The sequence below is a fragment of the Mauremys reevesii genome, linkage group 25 (assembly GCF_016161935.1).
Source record: "Mauremys reevesii isolate NIE-2019 linkage group 25, ASM1616193v1, whole genome shotgun sequence".
Classification (NCBI taxonomy): domain Eukaryota; kingdom Metazoa; phylum Chordata; order Testudines; family Geoemydidae; genus Mauremys; species Mauremys reevesii.
Window position 1 is genome coordinate 12214836 of NC_052647.1, and position 19787 is coordinate 12234622.

The 19787-nt window shown below is 57.2% G+C and overlaps 1 protein-coding gene across 4 annotated transcripts in view; it reads right to left on the bottom strand.

The window, feature by feature from the left end:
* The window catches only part of SLC44A2 (solute carrier family 44 member 2), a 44023-nt gene that overhangs the window by 20181 nt on the left and 4055 nt on the right, over positions 1-19787 (bottom strand). For 2 of the 4 annotated variants that reach the window (XM_039514074.1, XM_039514072.1), the window contains exons 2-4: positions 2364-2412; positions 2010-2083; positions 842-926 (exon numbers count right to left, since the gene is read on the bottom strand). In XM_039514074.1, the coding sequence (XP_039370008.1) occupies positions 842-926; positions 2010-2083; positions 2364-2412 (208 nt within the window). Of the gene's footprint in view, positions 1-841; positions 927-2009; positions 2084-2363; positions 2413-7203; positions 7414-19787 lie in introns of those variants that run through there. The other 2 variants (XM_039514073.1, XM_039514075.1) reach the window with 2 other exon arrangements.

Here is a 19787-nt window from a genome sequence, read left to right on the forward strand (position 1 = left end):
AAGAGGGGACCCAGGAACCTCCCGCACCACCTATTCTGCTTCAGGCCTGAAGTGAGACCCTGCGCTGCCTTGCCCATCCGACTGCAGTGGAGAAGTCACACTGTCCTCCCACAGCCAAGACAGCTGAGTGCTTTCGAAACATTTATACTGCTTCCCTTGTCACAGACCAAAGAGCTGGAGCAGGAACCTAAAGTCAAATGCTCTGTCTCACCAGGCTGGAGAACCTAGTTCCAATCCTGCTCTTTTATCTGGCTCCCTGGCAAGTGGTCTAGAGGTTCATCTCTTAGGATGAGAGAATCGCAGCAATACACTTCCTGGCTGATTAGAACTGGAGCTGCCACTTGGAAAATCATAATGACCCACACTTGGGTGTGAATAGAGACCAAAAGGCTGAGTTGCTCAGCCCGGGTCCATAGCCTCTACCTGCAGCTCTAGTAGTCTCTGCTGGTTTGATTAGAGCTTTTCTCGCTTTGCCTAGTCTCAGGCAGCGGCAAGAGGAGGGGGCGGGGTGCTCACACAGCCTGAAAAACGGAAGGTAGCACTGAGCAAACAGATAGGATTGTTGGTGTCCCGCTTTATACCTCACAGGAGCTTGGGGTTGGGGGGGGACAGAGGGAAAGGGGCAAATCTCCCCATTCCTAGCAGCCAGGGGAGGGGAGGGGAGGAGATACAGTTGAATGGAGTTGTAGGGAGCCATGAAATGAAGGTTGTAGTATTTTGAGGCTATATTGCTTCTAGAGGTGTTATGGAGCAAAGACAGGACATTACTCAGTGTTCCCATCTAATGGCAAGTCAGCTTTCCTGGCAGTCTTTTAAAGGAAGAGAGATCTCAGGCACATACTCATTGGGAGTTCCCAGCTGGCCACAGAACTGCCCGCGACTGTCTGTGGGGTAAATCACCTTCCTGGGGTCACCGTGTGTCCATGCTGAGTGGGAGAAAAAAAAGCCACGATTAACCAGGCAACCTTCATTCCCTTCTCCCACCTCACCTGCTGTATCAACCTGCTGAGTCAATCATTGGCCAAGGACCTCCCCCAGTTAGCAAGTGATCTCATATAAACACCCTCCTCCCCAAACAAATCAATGGGGGTGGCCTCATCGTGAGTAGCCCCACCCAGAGTTCTCCTCTGTGCTGATCTGACATGGCTGTGGATACATGGACCAGTCTCTTCCAGCCTCCCTCTGAAACAGGAGCAGACAGAAAACTGAGGTAGTACATGAAATGACAACCTGCCCCCATGAGTTTTCAGCTGCCGAGGAGCTAAAGGGATTGTCCCAGGGTGGCTGGGCCCTGTGAACAGACCAGGTCTGGCTCCCTTGTGCCAGAGTAGGTGGGCCCAGTCGAGCTTGTCAGAGCACGGGCAGAGGAGTGACTGGGGCCGGTTGTTCCTGAGCACAGAAACCACAGAGGAGTGGAGCTAACCCTGGGGATGGATCCCTGGAACAAGGGCCCAGGTGCTCAAGGAGGTAACCCTGGTGCCAGCCTTCCAGAAGAAGGGAAGCTGGGTGAAACCAGAAAGCTGCAAGAAGCAGGATTACCAGAAACCCCTTGGAGGAGAGGCCACAAAACACTAGGATAGAGGTGAGCTGAGGAACTGGTTTTGTTGGTTTGGACAATAAACTTTCTTCAGTAATACTGGCCGTGGCAGCATACGCTTGAAAGCTGGGGAGGAGCCCTGCCACGTCACAGTCAGGGATCCTGCCTCGAGGAGCAGGGGCGACTCCACCTGCAAGAGGAGAACCATCCCTCCTACCCAGAAACATCACCTGTTAGTGGCTGGGCACTGGGTGCTGTGCCAAGTACTGCCCTGTGAGCGCCCCCCCCCCACCCCACGTATGTAACAGCACAGCACAGTAAGCATTTAATCACTTGTCAACCTGGTGTTTTTACCCCAATGCCTTTTTAGGGCCTGTCCCCACCAGGATCCGAGTAGAGGTGTTGAGGGTGACAAATGCCACTCGGTTTCCTAAAAACCAGAGAAAGGAAGAGAGGGCCGCATGCTACCTACCTACTATCCCCACAACGACATAGCCAACAGTGGCAATGACGAGGAGGATACAGCAGACGATGTCAGTGCAGCTCCTGAGGGAGGGAGGAGAAGTAAGAACAAGATCAGGCACTAGCCCCAGAAAAGCATGGAGACTAGAGCACTCCCTATGAGCCCCTGCTTCATCCCAGCACCCCCCTGCAGAGACCAATCACATCCACGTTCTAGCTGAGACGTGGCTCCTGCCTCCAAGGTCTCTGCGGCAATCAGCGTTCCCCAGTCACCTATTCATATTATTGCCACTGCAGAGTGTCGGATGAGAACAGGTGAGGAGCACCCCACTCCTATTGCCAGCTGCTGAGAGACTGCTCTTACCTGTCATGAATGGGACCTTTGAATGATGGGTCATATTTCTGTGGCGTCCCTAAAAAGAAGGTCAGAGGACACTGAGTTAGCCATTCATTTGGAGTAGCTTTGGGACAATTTCCCCATCCTTTTCCTCCTACTAGGACCTGTTATGGGGCTACTTCACACTCAGGAGTAGCAGGAACGTGGCAAATATTGGTGTTGGTTAGAGATGACAAATACCCCTTTCATCGGGTGGCAAGGCAGCGGGTAAACTGAAGCCGAGCAAGAGGAAGTGATTTGCCCAAAGGGACACAGCACATCAGTGCAACAGCCAGGAACAGGACACCATTTTCCACAGCTCTAACTACTTGGCAACGTTCCCTCTTTGCAGCCACCGGACACAGATTGAGCCAAATCTGGCCCCAGTGGGGTACCCCATGCAGCCCTGCAGCAGTGGGGTACCCCAGAGGGCAGACCATGACCCATTGTATTTACTTTTCAAAATCAGAGTTGTGCACCTCTGCTATGTTATGGTGGGGAAGGTGTGTTGAAGAAGTCTGATTCTAAGTCTAATTGTCTGTTTGTGACAGTTGAATTTCTTCCCACCAAGAAGAGAAGAACTCAGGAAGCTGTGGGTTAGTAATGAGTTTGGGGCTCTCCTGCGCAGGAGAACTTCAGTTCTATAGACGCAGGCAAGAAAGATTCAGAACAGGAAATCACCTCCAACCACCATTTTCTGGGCGGATCCTAGCCATCCCCCAGGAGCACGGGAATTAAGGAAAATGCTAGGTAAACAATCCAGCAGCACAGAAGAGCAGTAGAGACACAGCCACCCTCACCTGCCTCTGTCACACACCAAATACCAACACTCCAGGCAGATCTAAAAATACCAGGAATTCATGGCCCAAGGAGCAGTTCATGCCTTACAGCCAGCTCTGTGAGCTTCCAAGGGCTGTACTCTCACCTTTTTATTTTAACACTTCATCAGCTCGAGAACTGCTTTAAGTCACTGGGGCACGTGGGGAATTTAAAAATAAAGAGACAAATGGCTGGAGCCAAAACACTTAGTAATGCTCCTAGGAAGGAAGGAAATACTGGCCATCCACCAAGGATGTCAGGTTTTCCCCAGTGCCTTCCATTCAAGGATCTCAAAGCACTTTACAAACAAAACATTTATCACCTGTGCCTCAACCTCCCAGGGAGGCCAGTCAGAATCATAATTCTACAGATGGAGAAAGTGAGGCACAAAATGGAAAAATTAATTCCTCAGTCACATGGTGAATCAGCAACAGAACCCGGGCGTCCTATCTCCTTCTCATGAACTCAGCCCACAAAAGCATGCCTCTGTCTCCTGAAAGCTCCTTCCAAGCTTTCCCTACGTCTTGTCTTTTCATCTGGAACTGGCACCCCTCGTTTGAGTGCCGTACCAATAACGCTGCACAGAGGCAGGAGAGATGCCAGGAAAGTACACCCAAAGCATGGGACACATCGCAGGAGACGGATTTAAAAATTTTACTAAAGCTAATGTTAAAAACATATATATAATACGTAGGTTGGGAAAAGAGTGTCTGTACATCTGGGTATAGTGCTTAGAGATTATCCACAAATACAAAGTTAGTTTTTAAAAGTCACATGATACATAGAGTACATAGTCAGCAATAACCCAAATTTAGGTGACTAGATTTAACAATACAGTTTAGATATTAGAATACTACATCCTCATCTTGGCACCACGGACGGTGTGGATGGAGGAGGCTGGAAGCGGGTTTCACCTTTACAACAAAGGCCTGGAGACTACCCAGAACCAGGGAGGAAAATAATCTACCAAGACATCACTTTTCTTCTGACATCCTAGTGTCCAGGGCTGGAAATAATTCAGTTTCCACATAGCTCCTCAGCCAATTCTTAGAGAATGTTTCCATTCAGCTCCTGGGAATCTTCCAAGAGGGAAAGTCACCAGAAATGTTTTCAGAGCCTCAGAAGAGGCCCGGGGCCCCTCAGTCAGGTTACCCAGAGCCAGCTCCAGACCTAGGATAGCAAGTTCTATCTAAGGGTATGGCTACACTGGCGATTTGCAGCGCTGGAAAGCCTCCACCAGCGCTGCAATTAGTAAGTGGCCACACCTGCAGGGCACTTCCAGCGCTGCAACTCCCTGGCTGCAGCGCTGGCCGTATACCTCACTCAGCATGGGGAATAAGGATTCCAGCGCTGGTGCTGCAGCGCTGGTCATCAAGAGTGGCCACACACCAGCGCTGTGATTGGCCTCCAGGGAATAAGGTGTATCCCAGAATGCTTTTATAAATTACTCTCTTTGTTTTGTTATGCAGCCTCTCTTTGTTTTGTTGTGAACGAGCTCCCATCGAGCTCCGTTCTGTACCTGGCTGTAAACAATCAAATGAGAGGCAGGCAGGCAGAGTGAATGAAACAGAACGGAGCCGATCGGAGCTCTGTTGAACTGCTTATCTATAAAAACAAACACTGATCACAGCAAACAGGAGCTATCTGTACCTGGCTGTGAACGATCAAATGAGAGGCAGGGGAAACAGTGTTGGATACAGGCTGTTAGGGTTTGCAAACATTTTGTGATTTTTCCAATCTCTCTCTTCCCCACTCCCTGTCACAGTACACCACAGGGAGTGAGTGAATCAGGGGGCAGTCTGTGTTGGAGGCAGGCTGTTTGCAATTAGAATTAAGACTAAGGACTCATGAACATTTTGTGATTTTTCCAATCCAGGAAGCTAACACACAGCGTTGGCTCCAAAAATCCCCTCTCTCTTTCCCCCCGCTCCCTGTCACAGTACACCACCCTCCACCCCCCTCTTTTGAAAAGCATGTTGGTGCACTTGAATGCTGGGATAGCTGCCCATAATGCAGCACTCCCAACAGCGCTGCAAATGCTCCAAATGTGGCCACACACCAGCGCTGGTAGCTGTGAGTGTGGCCACACACCAGCGCTGCTCCTACACAGCTGGACGACCAGCGCTGCAAACTACCAGCGCTGCAAACCGTAAGTGTAGCCATACCCTAACCTAGAAATCCCTTCTCTCTACAGGCTGCAACCACCCTAACCCAGCCAAGCACTCTCTGGCTGGAATTCAATAGCTGGAGCCAGACTGCTCATTCCATTACCTCCCGCCCTGAGAAGGAGCCAGGCACAGATCCCTCTCTGAGAAGCCTAGGAGCTGCTGAGATTCCCTAAGAGCCAGTGCACAAGGCAGGCATACACAGATGCTTTGAAAGTGAAACCAAGTGGATTTCCTGGAAAAACAGGATGCAAGACTAGCATACATACGCCAGAAATTCCAGTTACCTAATGTACTTACAGCTGGCACTTGGGGAAGAGACATGAGTGTGCAATGTTCCTTCTCTGTATCTCTCACCCACACAGAGCACCCACCCTGGCTATCTTGCTTGTGGACAAGCAGTAAAGTGATTTTACAAGGCCCCTGTTTCCGTTATCTACAGAGCAGGATTCTTGGCAGCTTTTGTGAACTATTTGCGCAAACACTCAGAGCAGCTGCATCCCCACCCCCACCAGGGAGAATTTATGCAGAAGAGTTTATAACGGCAGGTTTGCCGCTCCCACTCCGCACTCAAAAGATGCACCGTTGCCCATTTGCCAGGCTACAGAGATCACCAAGCTCTCAGCAGGACACTTGGCACCCGTGAAATGAAACAGCTCTTGATTTCCCTCTTTCAGGAGGATCACAATTCACTGCTCAGAGCGAGAGCAGCTAGTAGCCCTGCTTGGAACTAACAGCCTCCTTCAGGCCAAACGTGCAGCCCCTCCCTGCTCATCCTGGACACTGTCAGTGCATCTCGCTTCTATTCCAGTCCTGGACTTCCCATGCCCCCAACTCTGCCAACACCCCGCAGTTCTGCCCCACCCTGCTCTTCCAGTCCTGGGTCACTCCGGGGCAGCGCTGGCTAACTTTGCTGGAACTTTCACTTCCCTACAAATACCACACAAGCAACAACGTTGTGGCAATTGCCCCCAAACTAACCACCCCCCATGGATGTCTTGGACAGCAAGGGGGGGGGGGTTCTCCACCCTCTGTGCTGACGGCAGGGGAACTCTGAACCTCTGCAGAAAGGGTGAGGGTCACAGAGGAGAACTGGAGGTCCAGCTTCTTAGCCATCAGGGCCAAGAGCCTCCAGGGTTAATTTGTGGCCATGGGAGCCTGAAAGAGGAGGGGCCAGAGCCCAGGGCTACGTACCTAACACAGAGTGACTCCCAACAAGGGAGTGACAACTTGTCCACACACAAGTCATGCTGCTTTAACTACACCATGGAAAGCAGTACAGGCCAGCTAGTGTTTATACTGATTACAAAGGTGCTTTTATAGCTATTCCCCTGCAAGAAAGGGAATAAGCTCTGTGGGTCTAGGGTGCCTCGATACCAGGGCTTAGCACCTGTTTCTCCATTCAGCCTCAGGGCAGGGCTAACCACAACTGAAAAGAAATGCAGGGGAAAGGCAGCTGCTGCCTTGCTTAGCCAGGAAGCTGTTAACTGCAACACTGCAGCCTCTCTACCCTCCATGGACCTCAGCTGCTTGTGAAGGAGTCTGACTGTCAGACATTCATCAAAGTTCAGGGAGTTTGCTGAGAGCCAGCCCTGTCCGTCCATGCCCAGATTCCACTCCAGACTCTCCGCCCATAATCGGAAAGGCATCCACTACTGGCAAAGTCCCAAGGCACCCAGGCGAGGCAGCACCCGATTTCCCAGAACTAAGAGCCGTCCACTGCTGACCCTTGCACACCACAGAGGGGAAAGAAAGCGCCAGGAGCAGGAAGGGAGCGCAGGAGCCGCCATAAGCAGGCCCCAGAGGAGACACGCTGGACATTGCTGCACGACGCACGCTCTTACCGTGTTTGCCATAATAATTCTCTTCGTCTCCCGCCATGCCAGCAACTCGCTGCAGGAGCTCAGCTCCCTTCCTTTCGACTCCCCCAGTCAGTCGGGCTCCTCTCTGGCTGAACTGGGCTAACCTGTAATAGGTATTTAGTAAAAAGCTCCCTTTGCAGGCAGTTTGCGTGGCTCTTTCCCACACTGATTCTCTGGCTGGCTTCGCCCTCTTCCCCTTCTCTCTGGGTGTGACTATGAGCAGCCAATAACAACAGAAACCCATTCAGCGAGTACATTTAAAGGAACAGCAGCCCTCCTCTAGGATAGGGCTGGGTTGTTGGCCTTGTTCTCCCAGGCCCTGTGCCGTGTCTGGTCATTCACACCCTGTGCCAAAGCATGTCAATGCTCCCGAATCAGAACAGCAACAAGGGTGGAAACATCACCCAGGGTGCAAGGCCGGGGCCAGTTCAAAAGCAGGGCCGAGGCTCTTTCTTTAGCACTCATGTAGGATCTCTCAAGATGCCCCTCGCATGGAAGATGTATCAGATTCTAGCCATCTCCCATGGCCAGGTCTGCGGCCAAGCAGAGCCCTGCACAGAGAAATCCCAACCACGACGCCCTGCACCCCCAAACACACAGGATCTGACCCGCTGTGAAGAACTTCTCCCCAAAGAAAGGGGTGAATGAAGCAGCTCTTTGCCTTAGTGCCAGGAGAAGGGAGTCTCACAGACAGGCTGTGAACAGTTGTAGCTGCTTAAACCATAAAAAGGCAACAAAATGGGGGAAGTTTTATTGCTTAACAAAATAAGCTTTTTTACACCCATGCAAATAGGTATGCAATGCTCTGACCCCTGCACAGGTGAATTCTCTTCTCTCCTCTCAGTCATGCACGCTTGGCATGTGCAACAACCGCTACAGGCAGAAAGTCTGAGTTTCTTTTCTTCTGAAAAAGAAACATTCCTCTCGCAAGCCCTCGACGCAGAGAATGAGAGACGCACAAGTCGGAGAGAGACGCAGCTAGATGTGCGCGCACGTTTCTATTCTGCTGACGGGCCGAGGCACCGTGGTTGCACTGGTAGAACTGTGTCAGTTCCTGATGCAGTAATTCCTACAGCCTCTAGCGCGGATGCAGGTATGCCAGAGTAAAGGTGATTTGCACCCCTTCCTGTCAGGAATAGCTAGACTGGTTCAAGGCACCTTGGTATCGGGCTAACCAGGTTCACACTAGGTGACTCTGCCGACAGAGTTAAGCTTTTGTGTATAGACAAGACCTTAGAATTGTATCTTTAAAAAAAAGCTTTAAGCCTTTCTATCTGTTGTGCTCATCTGCCCTCCTTCACCCCCCTGGGGGTGGGGCTGCTACCGCCAGTGGGCAGATGGGACTGCAGGCCCAGAGAGACTAAGTGACTTGCCTGAGGTCACACAGAGAGTCTGTGGCAGAGCAGGGATTTGAACCTGGCTCACCTACATCTCAGGCTAGCGCCCTTGACCACTAGACCTTCTTCTTCCTTTAGCCACCCCGCTGGCCACTGCTGGCACGGGACCAAGGTGCGGGACTGTGGCTGGAAGCTGGTTCTGCTCGTTGTGTTCATAACGTGTACTCAGCGCAATTGGCAGACTGCCAGTCCCAGCACCTCCTCTGATCCTGAGGGGCACACGGTGAGCCACAGCAAGGCAGGTGTCATGAACATACAGCTAAGGGGGGCATAAAATCCCTCCTTCACCTGTAAAGGGTTAAGAAGCTCAAATAACCTGGTTGACCAAAAGGACCAATAAGGGGAGAAGATACTTTCAAATCTGTGGGGGAAGGTTTTTGTTTTGTGCTCTGTGTGGTGTTGTCTCTGAGACAAGGAGAGACCAAGCAAGTAATCCAGCTCCTACTGAAATGATACATCTAATATTACAGAAATTGTAAGTAATAGCCAGGAAATGCCTTAGCGTATCTTTTGTTTTAGCTTGTGGCTTTTCCCCAGGCTAAGAGGCACGTTTATTCCTGTTTTTTTGTAACTTTACAGTTTTGCCTAGAGGGGAATCCTCTGTGTTTTAAATCTTATTACCCTGTAAAATTACCTTCCATCCTGATTTTACAGAGGTGCTTCTTTTACTTTTTTCTTGATTATAAAGTTCTGTTTTTAAGAACCTGATAGGTTTTTAGTGTCCTAAAAACCCAAGGGGCTGATCTGTGCTCACCTTGGTTACCTATTTGGTTGGTATATTATTCTCAAGGGTCCCCAGGAAAGGGGGTGAAGGGGCTTGGGGGGATATTTTGGGGGAACAGGAACTCCAGGTGGTCCTTTCCCTGAATTTTTGTCTAACTCACTTGGTGGTGGCGGCGATACCATCCCAGCGTAAGGAATTTGTGCCTTGGGGAAGTTTTTAACCTAAGCTGGTGGAATATAAGCTTAGGGGGTCCCCACATCTGTACCCCAGAGCTCAGAGTGGGGAGGGAACCCTGACAGCAGGTTCTGCCTCCCACCACCTCCTGCCAGGGCCTCAGCTCCATCTCAGCATCCTCAGCACCTCTGCTGGGATCAAGAGCAAGAAGCCAGCTGGTACCAGTTCTGAGACCCACCAAATTCACGTTGCGTCAGGGCGCACGTTCCGAGCTCGGGCTGCCGTTGAAATCACTGAGCGTCTCATGCCCACTCTGTCCCCTGAGCCCACAGTTCATTGCTGTCGTGTTCCCTCTTCGCTATATTTAGATTGCAAATAAATCCCCACTAGCCACATTGACTCAGAATCAGGAATAGAAACCAGAAGCCCTGACTCCCAGCCCCTCCCCCACTCTAACCAGGAGATCCCACTGCCCTCCCAGAGCTGGGAATAGAACCCAGGAGTCCTGGCTCCCAGCCCCCACTGCTCTAAGCACTAGACAGAACTTCCTTTGGATAGTAACTGGGCCAAAGGTTGACGGTACATCCTGTGCAACCCCCCTAAGCCAGCGCAGAATCCACCTCCCTGCAGCTGCATCGTTTGCTGCTGGGCTCAGAGCTGGGGCCTGACCTAACGCCGCACCGTGGGAGTAGCACGTTTCTCGCTGCCCTACGTGCCCTCTGCCAGTCGCCCGTGAGCCCCTGCCCTGGCAGCAGCTCTGCACTCCCATTGGCTGGCGGTGATGTCATGGGGCAGACTGGTAGGCCACGATTTACGGCTCTGAAACAAAAGCCGGGATTGGAGAAGCGGGAGAATCTGAGCATCTCTCCTGGAGCTGCTGCCTTGGACTGAGGGACCCACACCCTCCTGCCCAGCGCCAGGCTGCCCCTCAGCACAAAGGAGGGCTGGGGAAGCCTCAACCGTGCTGGGGAGAGGAGAGAGGCCAGGCCCACTCCCTAGGCAGGACAGAGCCTGCTGGGCCATGAGTCATTCTGCCACTCAGGCTGCTGCAGGGAGGGTGGGGAGAGCGGAACAAGAAACGAGTGGGTGTGAATGCATGAGGGAGGCCGATTAACCACAGCCCAGAGGGCAAATGCTCCTAGCCGGTCCCTGAGCTGCAGTGCTGGGGGCAGAGGGAGCAAAGCGGGAAGCCTGGAGGGGTGGGACTGGGAGATCCAGGCAGTGTGGGGAGGAAGGACGATCCAGGGGTTCAGCCTCAGGAGATCTGGGCTCAGTTCCCTGCTCTGCCACTGACTCCCCGTGTGGTCTTGGTCAAGTCACTTAGTCTCTCTGTGCCTCGCGTCCCAGCTGTACAACATGAGTAATAGCCCAGGGCTGGGCAAGAGAAGCAGCTCCCATAGCTAGGGCTAGCAAAGCTGCTGAGATACCCCAGCCCCTGGCGTGGGCAGCTCACCGGGGGGTGGGGGGGCTGGCTCGGTTATTCACACACCCGGAGCTATTTGGGTTCCTTTTGTCACCCTCTGACTGTCCCATCACGTGGCCTTCCCAGGCCCCTCTGGCCATGTTCCTTCCCCAACATGGATTCTGCGGGTTTGTTTCAATCCCCCTCAGGAGAGGCTCCCGCAGGCAGCTCTCTCCTCGCCCCGCCAGCCGGGTGAGCAGGGGCGGCTCTAGAAATCGGGCTGCCCCAAGCAGCGCGGAGCGCTGCGCCGCCCTTCCCCGGTCCCGCGGCGGGTCCCCTCTTCCCGCGGCTCCGGTTGAGCTCCTGCCGGCATGCCTGCGGCAGGTCCACCGGAGCCCGGGACGAGCGGACCTGCCGCAGTCATGCCTGCGGGAGCTCAACCGGAGCCGCGGGAAGACGGGACCCGCCGCAGTCATGCCTGCGGGAGCTCCACCGGAGCCAAATGCCGCCCCCCCCCCCGGGAAACGGCCGCCCCAAGCGCCTGCTTGGCGCGCTGGTGTCTAGAGCCGCCCCTGCGGGTGAGCGCAATCTCGTAGCCTCCTCTCTGTCCTCAAGCTGCAGGCTCTGAGCCCCGAGGCAGCCCCCGTCCCTGCGCCCCAGACGCAGCCTCGCAGCTTTCGGAAGCCACGAGCTGCTGGGCCTGAGGACGGGGACGAGGAGAAGGTCGAAAGTGTCACCTCCCGAGCCAGCTGCCCTCTGCCTCCGGCCACACACAGTGACGGTCCGGAGACCCCCCCATCTCGCACGGCTCTGCCCAGGCCACCAGCCCCAGTGGGTGCTGTTCAGAGGAGGTGGCGAGCAGCATCCTGGCAAGCACAACCTGATCAACAGGAAATGAAGTGGCGCTAGTTAAAAGAGATGGATGCTGCCGGCTTTTATCTGCCGTTCAGCCAGGATCAAAGGGGCGCTCGATAGAGAGGCTGTTCCAGAGAAAGTGCCAGGAAGCCGCAAGTTTGCTGAGCCCTAGGAAGCCCCCGAGGCCCCTCCCCAGGGCAGGGAACCAGCATATTCCTCACAGCCCGAAAGTGGAACCGCTCTGTGGTGGCGCAGGGGCTGTCTGTGTGGGGGATGGGAGAGCCGGGGAGGACGTTAGGTGAGGGACAGGTATTCAGCCTGTAACCTGAGCTAGGCAGGGGGGAGGGGAGGTCAGGAAGCCAGACAAAGGAGAGAGCCGAGCGGAGGGGGTCAGTTTCAGTTTGGGGCTGGGGGGTGGGAGTTCAGGGGATCCTATGCTGGGATCCAAGCACCCTGAACCCCCAGAAAGGCCAGATCGAGGGGTCCTGGCTCTGGCCACGAGCTCTGCTGTATCCTGTGTTCCTGTTGTCCAATAAACCTTCTGTTTTACTGGCTGGCTGAGAGTCACTGTGAGTCCAGGAAGAGGGGTGCAGGGCCGGACTCCCCCACACTCCGTAACAACTGGTGGCAGCGGTGGGATCTACTGCACCCTGTGGACGGCGCTTCCTGCAGTAAGTGACTGGGGAGCAGTAAAACGAAGGGGCGATTAACCCCTGGGAGAGTGTGGCCAGAGAGCAGGACTTTGCAGTAACAGGGTCCCCCGGGGGATCACCGCGAGCAATCCCAGGGGCGGAGGAGTCTGCAGCTCGACCCTGGCAGAGAGGGGGTGACCTCAGGGACTGGCACACTAGGGGTCCCCTGGAACCCGGGGGGAGCGGCGAGCACCCCGGCCTGCGAGTGGCCAGCAGGAAGATGTTTGCCAAGCGGCACAAGTGTGAGCTGGTGGAGCTGTGCAAGCAGAGGGGGCTGCACTGTGGGAAGCTCACCAAGGCCCAGCTGATTGCCCGGCTGGAGGAGGGAGATCGCTTTGAACTGATCCCTGTCTCTGAGGGAAGCAGCCAGGCAGATGCAGCGCAGGCACCAGTGTCTGTCCCAGCTGGGAGTGGTCAGCCGGCTGCTGAGGGCTTCCCGAGACCCCCCATTCCTATGCCTAGGGGGAGGGGGAGGAGGAGCCCAGCGACTACCGAGGGCACCGTGACCCCCCCCGGCCAGCAGGGGATCCTCCCGGCAAAGCTCACCCCCCAGCCGGGGATCATCCCGGCGACGCTTGGCATCCGTGGAGAGCAAGCGGCTGGAATGGGAGAGAGAGATGAAACGGAGAGAGCTGGAGGATCGTAAGAAACAGAAAGAACATGAGGAGAGGTTGCAAGGAGAGGTTCCTGTGGGAGAAGGGGTTCCTGTACCGAGAATGGGCTCCCCCCAGGGAAGTGGAGTCATGGGGGATCAGGAGGCAGCTGGTGGTTCCCCAGAAGTTTCGCCACAAGCTCCTGTACCTGGCCCATGACATCCCCCTCGCAGGGCACCAGGGAATCCGGCGCACCAGGCAGAGGCTGCTACAGAACTTTTACTGGCCTGGAGTCTTTACCCATGTCCGACAGTACTGCCAATCCTGTAACCCTGCCAGCGGGTGGGGAAGGCCCGGGACAAGGGGAAAGCAGCTTTGAGGCCTTTACCCATCATAGAAGAACCTTTCCAGAAGGTGGCCATGGACATAGTGGGACCTCTCAGCAAGGCGACCCCGTCGGGGAAGAAATACATCCTGGTGGTGGTAGATTTTGCCACTCGATACCCCGAGGCGGTGGCCTTGTCCTCTATTGAAGCAGACACCGTGGCCGATGCACTGCTGACCATTTTCAGCCGGGTGGGGTTCCCCAAGGAAGTCTTAACGGACCAGGGGTCCAACTTCATGTCAGCCCTGCTCCAGTCCCTGTGGCAGAAATGTGGGGTCCAGCACAACTGGGCCTCAGCGTATCACCCCCAGTCCAACGGGCTGGTGGAGAGGTTCAACGGGACGCTAAAGATGATGCTAAAAACATTTATGAACCAGCACCCGCAAGACTGGGACAAGTATTTACCTCACCTGCTGTTCACGTACAGGGAGTTACCCCAGGAATCTACTGGGTTCTCGCCGTTCGAACTGTTATATGGAAGGCGGCTAAGGGGGCCCCTGGACCTGCTGAGAGATGAATGGGAGGGGAAGGCTGCTCCCGATGGAGAGTCGGTGGTGGAGTATGTCCTGACCTTCCGGGAAAGACTTGTCGAGCTCATGGGCCTGGCCAGGGAGAATCTGGCCCGAGCCCAGAGGAAGCAGAAGGTCTGTGGTGGAGCTGTCGAACCGGGCTCATCACCGCCGGGTGCACCATGTGAATATGATGAAGCCATACTATGAGAGGGGGAATGTGGTGTTGGCCGTGTGTGGACACTGGGAGGAGCAAGGAGATGACCCTTTAGTGGATCTATTCCCTGGGACAAAAGCTGGTTCCCCCCTGGAGGCGATTCCCCTCTCTGATCAGCTGACCTCAACCCAGCAGGCTGAGATCAGAGGGGTGCTGCATCTGTACCGACAGCTGTTTTCCAACCACCTGGGCGCACTAATTTGACTGTCCACCGGGTGGAGACCGGGTCACACACCCCTATAAGATGCCTCCCTTTTCGGGTCACCGGGAAACCTGCCCAGGACCTAGAAAGAGAGGTCAGGGACATGCTGGCCTTGGGGGTGATCCAGCCGTCCGCCAGCCCTTGGGCCTCACCGGTGGTGCTGGTCCCCAAGAAGGATGGGTCGATCTGGTTCTGCGTGGACTATCGAAAGCTCAATGCCATCACCGTATCTGATGCCTACCCCATGCCCAGGCCTGACGAGCTCCTAGACAAGCTGGGAGGCGCTCGGTACCTCACCACCATGGATCTTACAAAGGGCTACTGGCAAGTGCCGCTGGACGCAGATGCCAGGCTGAAATCGGCCTTCATCACCCCTCTGGGGCTCTACGAGTTTCTGACCCTGCCCTTCGGCCTCAAGGGAGCGCTGGCCACCTTCCAGCGCCTGGTGGATCAGCTACTGAGGGGGATGGAGAGTTTTGCCGTGGCGTATATTGACGACATCTGCGTCTTCAGCCAGACCTGGGAGGATCACGTGTGCCAGGTTAGACAAGCGCTGGACCGACTCCGGGAGGCGGGGTTAACCGTAAAGGCGGAGAAGTGCAAGGTGGGGATGGCTGAAGTATCTTACCTGGGCCATCGAGTGACCCCGCTCAGTTCAGTCTCGAAGGGGGGAGAGATGTGATGGAGCAGGGGCTGTCTGTGTGGGGGTTGGGAGAGCCGGGGAGGACTTTAGGTGGGGGACAGGTATTCAGCCTGTAACCTGAGCTAGGCAGGGGGGAGGGGAGGTCAACGGGAAGCCAGAGAAAGGCAGAGAGCTGAGTGGAGGGGGGGGATCAGTTTCGGTTTGGGGCTGGGAGTTCAGGGGATCCTAGGCTGGGATCCAAGCACCCTGAACCCCAGAAGGGCCAGATTGAGGGGTCCTGGCTCTGAACACGAGCTCTGCTGTATCCTGTGCTCCTGTTGTCCAATAAACCTTCTGTTTTCCTGGCTGGCTGAGAGTCCCTGTGAGTCCCCGGAAGAGGGGGGCAGGGCCGGACTCCCCCACACTCCGTAACACGCTCCGAGGTCTCCAACCTCGTGCTCGGCTGTTCAGCCACTGCTGCCCCATTGGCTCCGAGGGGCGCGAGAGCGGGGAAGTGGGGCGTAGCCGGAGATCCCTGGGCAGCCGCGGGCTCGCTGCAGGGCTGAAAGTATCACAATGGCGACTTGGGTTTAGCCTGTCCACCCCCCCACCCCCCAGCGGCTGCTAGACCCACCTCGCTGACCCCACCGTGGGGGAAGGGACGGAAGAGACAATTTCAGTTTAAAGCCTTTATCAGTTTAAAGGGACTTGAGTTTGTGACCTGTTGTAACAGGGGGTTAATTTGGTTTTGTCTTTTAATTGGGAAAGAGTTCGCTGCCCGGGAGAGTGGAGGATCTATGCCCCTCAACCCTGACCCACAGCCCCCACTATCCCAGCCCTACCCCCCCCAGCTCTGCCGGTGCCCCTCAACCCTGACCCACAGCTACCACTATCCCAGTCCTGCCCCCCCAGCTCTGCCGGTGCCCCTCAACCCTGACCCACAGCCCCCACTATCCCAGCCCGACCCCCGCCAGCTCTGCCGGTGCCCCTCAACCCTGACCCACAGCTCCCACTATCCCAGCCTACCCCCAGCTCTGCCGGTGCCCCTCAACCCTGACCCACAGCTCCCACTATCCCAGCCCTACCCCCAGCTCTGCCGGTGCCCCTCAACCCTGACCCACAGCCCCCACTATCCCAGTCCTGTCCCCCCCAGCTCTGCCGGTGCCCCTCAACCCTGACCCACAGCCCCAACTATCCCAGCCCTACCCCGCCCCCAGCTCTGCCGGTGCCCCTCAACCCTGACCCACAACCCCCACTATCCCAGCCCTACCCTCCCCAGCTCTGCCGGTGCCCCTCAACCCTGACCCACAGCCCCCACTATCCCAGCCCTACCCCCCCAGCTCTGCGGTGCCCCTCAACCCTGACCCCCAGCCCCCACTATCCCAGGCCTGTCCCCCCCAGCTCTGCCGGTGCCCCTCAACCCTGACCCACAGCTCCCACTATCCCAGCCCTACCCCCGCCAGCTCTGCCGGTGCCCCTCAACCCTGACCCACAGCTCCCACTATCCCAGCCCTACCCCCCCAGCTCTGCCGGTGCCCCTCAACCCTGACCCACAGCTCCCACTATCCCAGCCCTACCCCCCAGCTCTGCCAGTGCCCCTCAACCCCGACCCACATCCCCCACTACCCCAGCCCTACCCCCAGCTCTGCCAGTGCCCCTCAACCCTGACCCACAGCCCCACTATCCCAGCCCTACCCCCAGCTCTGCCAGTGCCCCTCAACCCGACCCACAACCCCACTACCCCAGCCCTACCCCCAGCTCTGCCAGTGCCCCTCAACCCCGACCTGCAGCCCCCACTATCCCAGCCCTACCCCCAGCTCTGCTAGTGCCCCTCACTCCCGACCTGCAGCCCTCACTATCCCAGCCCTACCCCCAGCTCTGCCGGTGCCCTCAACCCTGACCCACAGCCCCACTATCCCAGCCCTACCCCCACCGCTCTGCCGGTGCCCCTCAACCCTGACCCACAGCCCCCACTATCCCAGCCCTACCCCCAGCTCTGCCGGTTCCCCATCAACACTGACCCACAGCTCCCACTATCCCAGTCCTGCCCCCCCCCAGCTCTGCCGGTGCCCCTCACTCCTGACCCGCAGCTCCTGCTAGCCCAGCCCTGCCCCCAGCTCTGCCGTTGCCCCTCAACCCTTTACCACATGCCCCACTTTTCCAGCCCTACCCCCCCCCAGCTCTGCCGGTGCCCCTCACTCCCGACCCGCAGCCCCCTGCTACCCCAGGCCTGTCCCCCCAGTCCCAACCTGCAGCCTCACCAAAGTCTAGTCCTGGCTCCCAGCTGAACTCTCCCAATGCCCTTCGCTCCATCCCTGCAGCCGCCTCCTCCCCCTGGTCACCAGCCGGCAGAGCAGCCCCAGCCCAGGCTGAGGCCCAGACGGGTTCTCAACTCCTCCCTCAGCCGGGCCCTGGTTTCCTCCTGCCGGAACTGACCAGCTTGTGGCCTGTTTCCGCAGGGCCGGTCTCCTGGTCTGGGGGGATCTTCCCGCTGATACAAAGCTGCTCTTGTGACCAGCTTGGGTCAGATGCCCCCACCCCCGCCCGGCCAGCCACCCCCTCGTTGTGCCCGAGGACACGGGAAGGACGGGTTCCCCAATTCCAGCCTCCGGACGCAACCTCTGATTTACTACCTGGGGTCCATCCTGCCCCGGCCCCGGCTGCACCTGTGGCGAGAACAGAGCCCTCGAGACCCCAGGGCCAGGGATGCCCAGCGGCAGTGGGTACAGGGCATGGGCACAGGTGCTACAAGTAAGGGTGCCAGGAGCCCCTGGTTTGAAGTGGTTTCCATCACCTACAGGATTTAGAGTTTGGTTCACCGGCTCTCAGCACCCCCACTACACAAACCGTTCCATCCCCCCAGGTGTGGGGTCACCCTGCCACGGTCCCGCTCTGGGCTTACCCAGCGGATGCCAGTTTCCAGAGCTGCCAGTCTGGCACCTGCCCTCTGCTGCCAACTTCCAGCCCTGAGGTGAGGAAATCCCCCTGCGGGAGCACGTGACCCGTGTGGCTTGTAACAGGATGTCATGGCTGCTAGCGCAGCCAGACGAGCTAGAGGCCTGGCCTGTAACAAGTGACTGTGCCAGGCCCGGCCAGGGCCCTTCTGATGCTGGGGGCTCCATGGGGGCCCGTGGGCAGCGCTTGCCTCTTTCCGAATCCTCACGTGGTCCTGGCACCTCTGGCGTTTCCAGCCTCCCAACCCAGTACCCGTTTGCAGCACCAACCCCCAGCTGTTTGCTCCCCAGCCTCTGGCCTCTGCTGCCCTGACGGGCCCCAGCGTGGCCGGGATCTGCGGCTCTCCCTGGAGGCTGGGTGCTGACTGGCATGTGACCTGGCAGGCATCTCAGAGCCTGGTTCTCCACCCCCTCAAAACTCCCTCTCATCGGCTGGCTCCCGCCTTGCTCAGATTCCCTCTCCCTGAGTCAGCTGCTGGGGCAGGAGTCCACTCAGAGGGGAGGCTCCTTCTCCTCCAGCCGGGCCAAAGTCTGCAGCCTCTGGACCATAACGGTCTGACCCCAGGGACCGGGGCCTTAGGCAGCGTTTGAACCTCCAGGAGACTGAACAGCACCTGACAGACGGAAACATCCCCCACCCCCTCCCACAACAGCTTCGGGTGCAGGGTCAAACAGGGAGCAGCTCCGTCTTTCTCTGGGCACAGAACTCCTCACACACACCCTAAGCTGTGGCTGTGCACTGCTAAACAGCACCCGCTCCACCCCAGAAGCAGCTGCATTTTCTCCTAGGAAGAGCCCTTCCTGTGCACCTGGTTAGCAGGCCCCTCTGCAAACCCCCGCAGCAGGCACGGCTGCCTTACAGTGGAGTTGGGTTCACGGGTGGCCTCGCGTTCAGATTGCCTCTGGGTCCCTCTCCCGTTGTGAGCTCAGACTTGGGCAGGTGAGCACAGGCAGGGGCTGGGCTTCCCCGCTGAAGCACAGCAGGGTTGGGAGTGAAAAGCCACATGTATCGAAAGCAAGAGACACGTGGCTCTGTGGCCTCTCCCCCCAGGCGTGTCCCTGGGCAGTGAGTGGCTCTGCGACCCGCCCTGTGCTGAATGACGGGAAGGCAGCCACCTCCCTGCCTCAGTTCCCCCTCACTTCCACCCCTCCTCCCAGCAGGCCATGCTCTGAAACGCTGCCAGCTGGTGGGGGGGGGGCACCTCCGACCCCTGATCTGCAGCCAGCGGAGCGAATTGCCAGCGAGTAGCTTGTCCCCGGCCCGGGGATGGAAGGTGCCTGGGGGCTCCGTCCCAGGCCCAACAGACAAGTGCCCCAGACCGGCCCCTCCCAGGCCAGCGCTGTGGCAAACGCAGCCCCTGGGGCTACCAATTCCGCACTGACCTGGCTGCAAGCCCCGACTCCAGCCACGCCGCCCCCCTTGGACAGGGGGCAGGGCACACACCCCCCTTGAGAGCCCCTACAGAGAGAGACGCATCCCCTGCAAATGCCTCTGCCCCCTCCGGGCTGCCCTCTCCCAGCCAACCTAGCGCTGCCAGGCGAGGGCCCAGCCCTCCCCTGCTGGAGGGTGACTGCCCTGCCCTGCCCCCAGGCCGGGGGGAGGATCCCGGACGCTCAGCTCACCGAGGGAGCGAGCCCCATGTGACGCCCGGCTGGAAGGGGCTGGATACCATGGTGATGGGTGCGGCGCAGCCCCTACCGAGAGAAGAGGGGCTGCGGCAGGTGTGGATTGTGGAGCCACCCGCTGCCAGGATCAGGCCCCCGCTGGGCCAGGCCCAGCAGCTCTCACCTCCGGGGCCACCAGTCCATATGCTCCAGAACGAGGTGTCTGGGCCGGAGT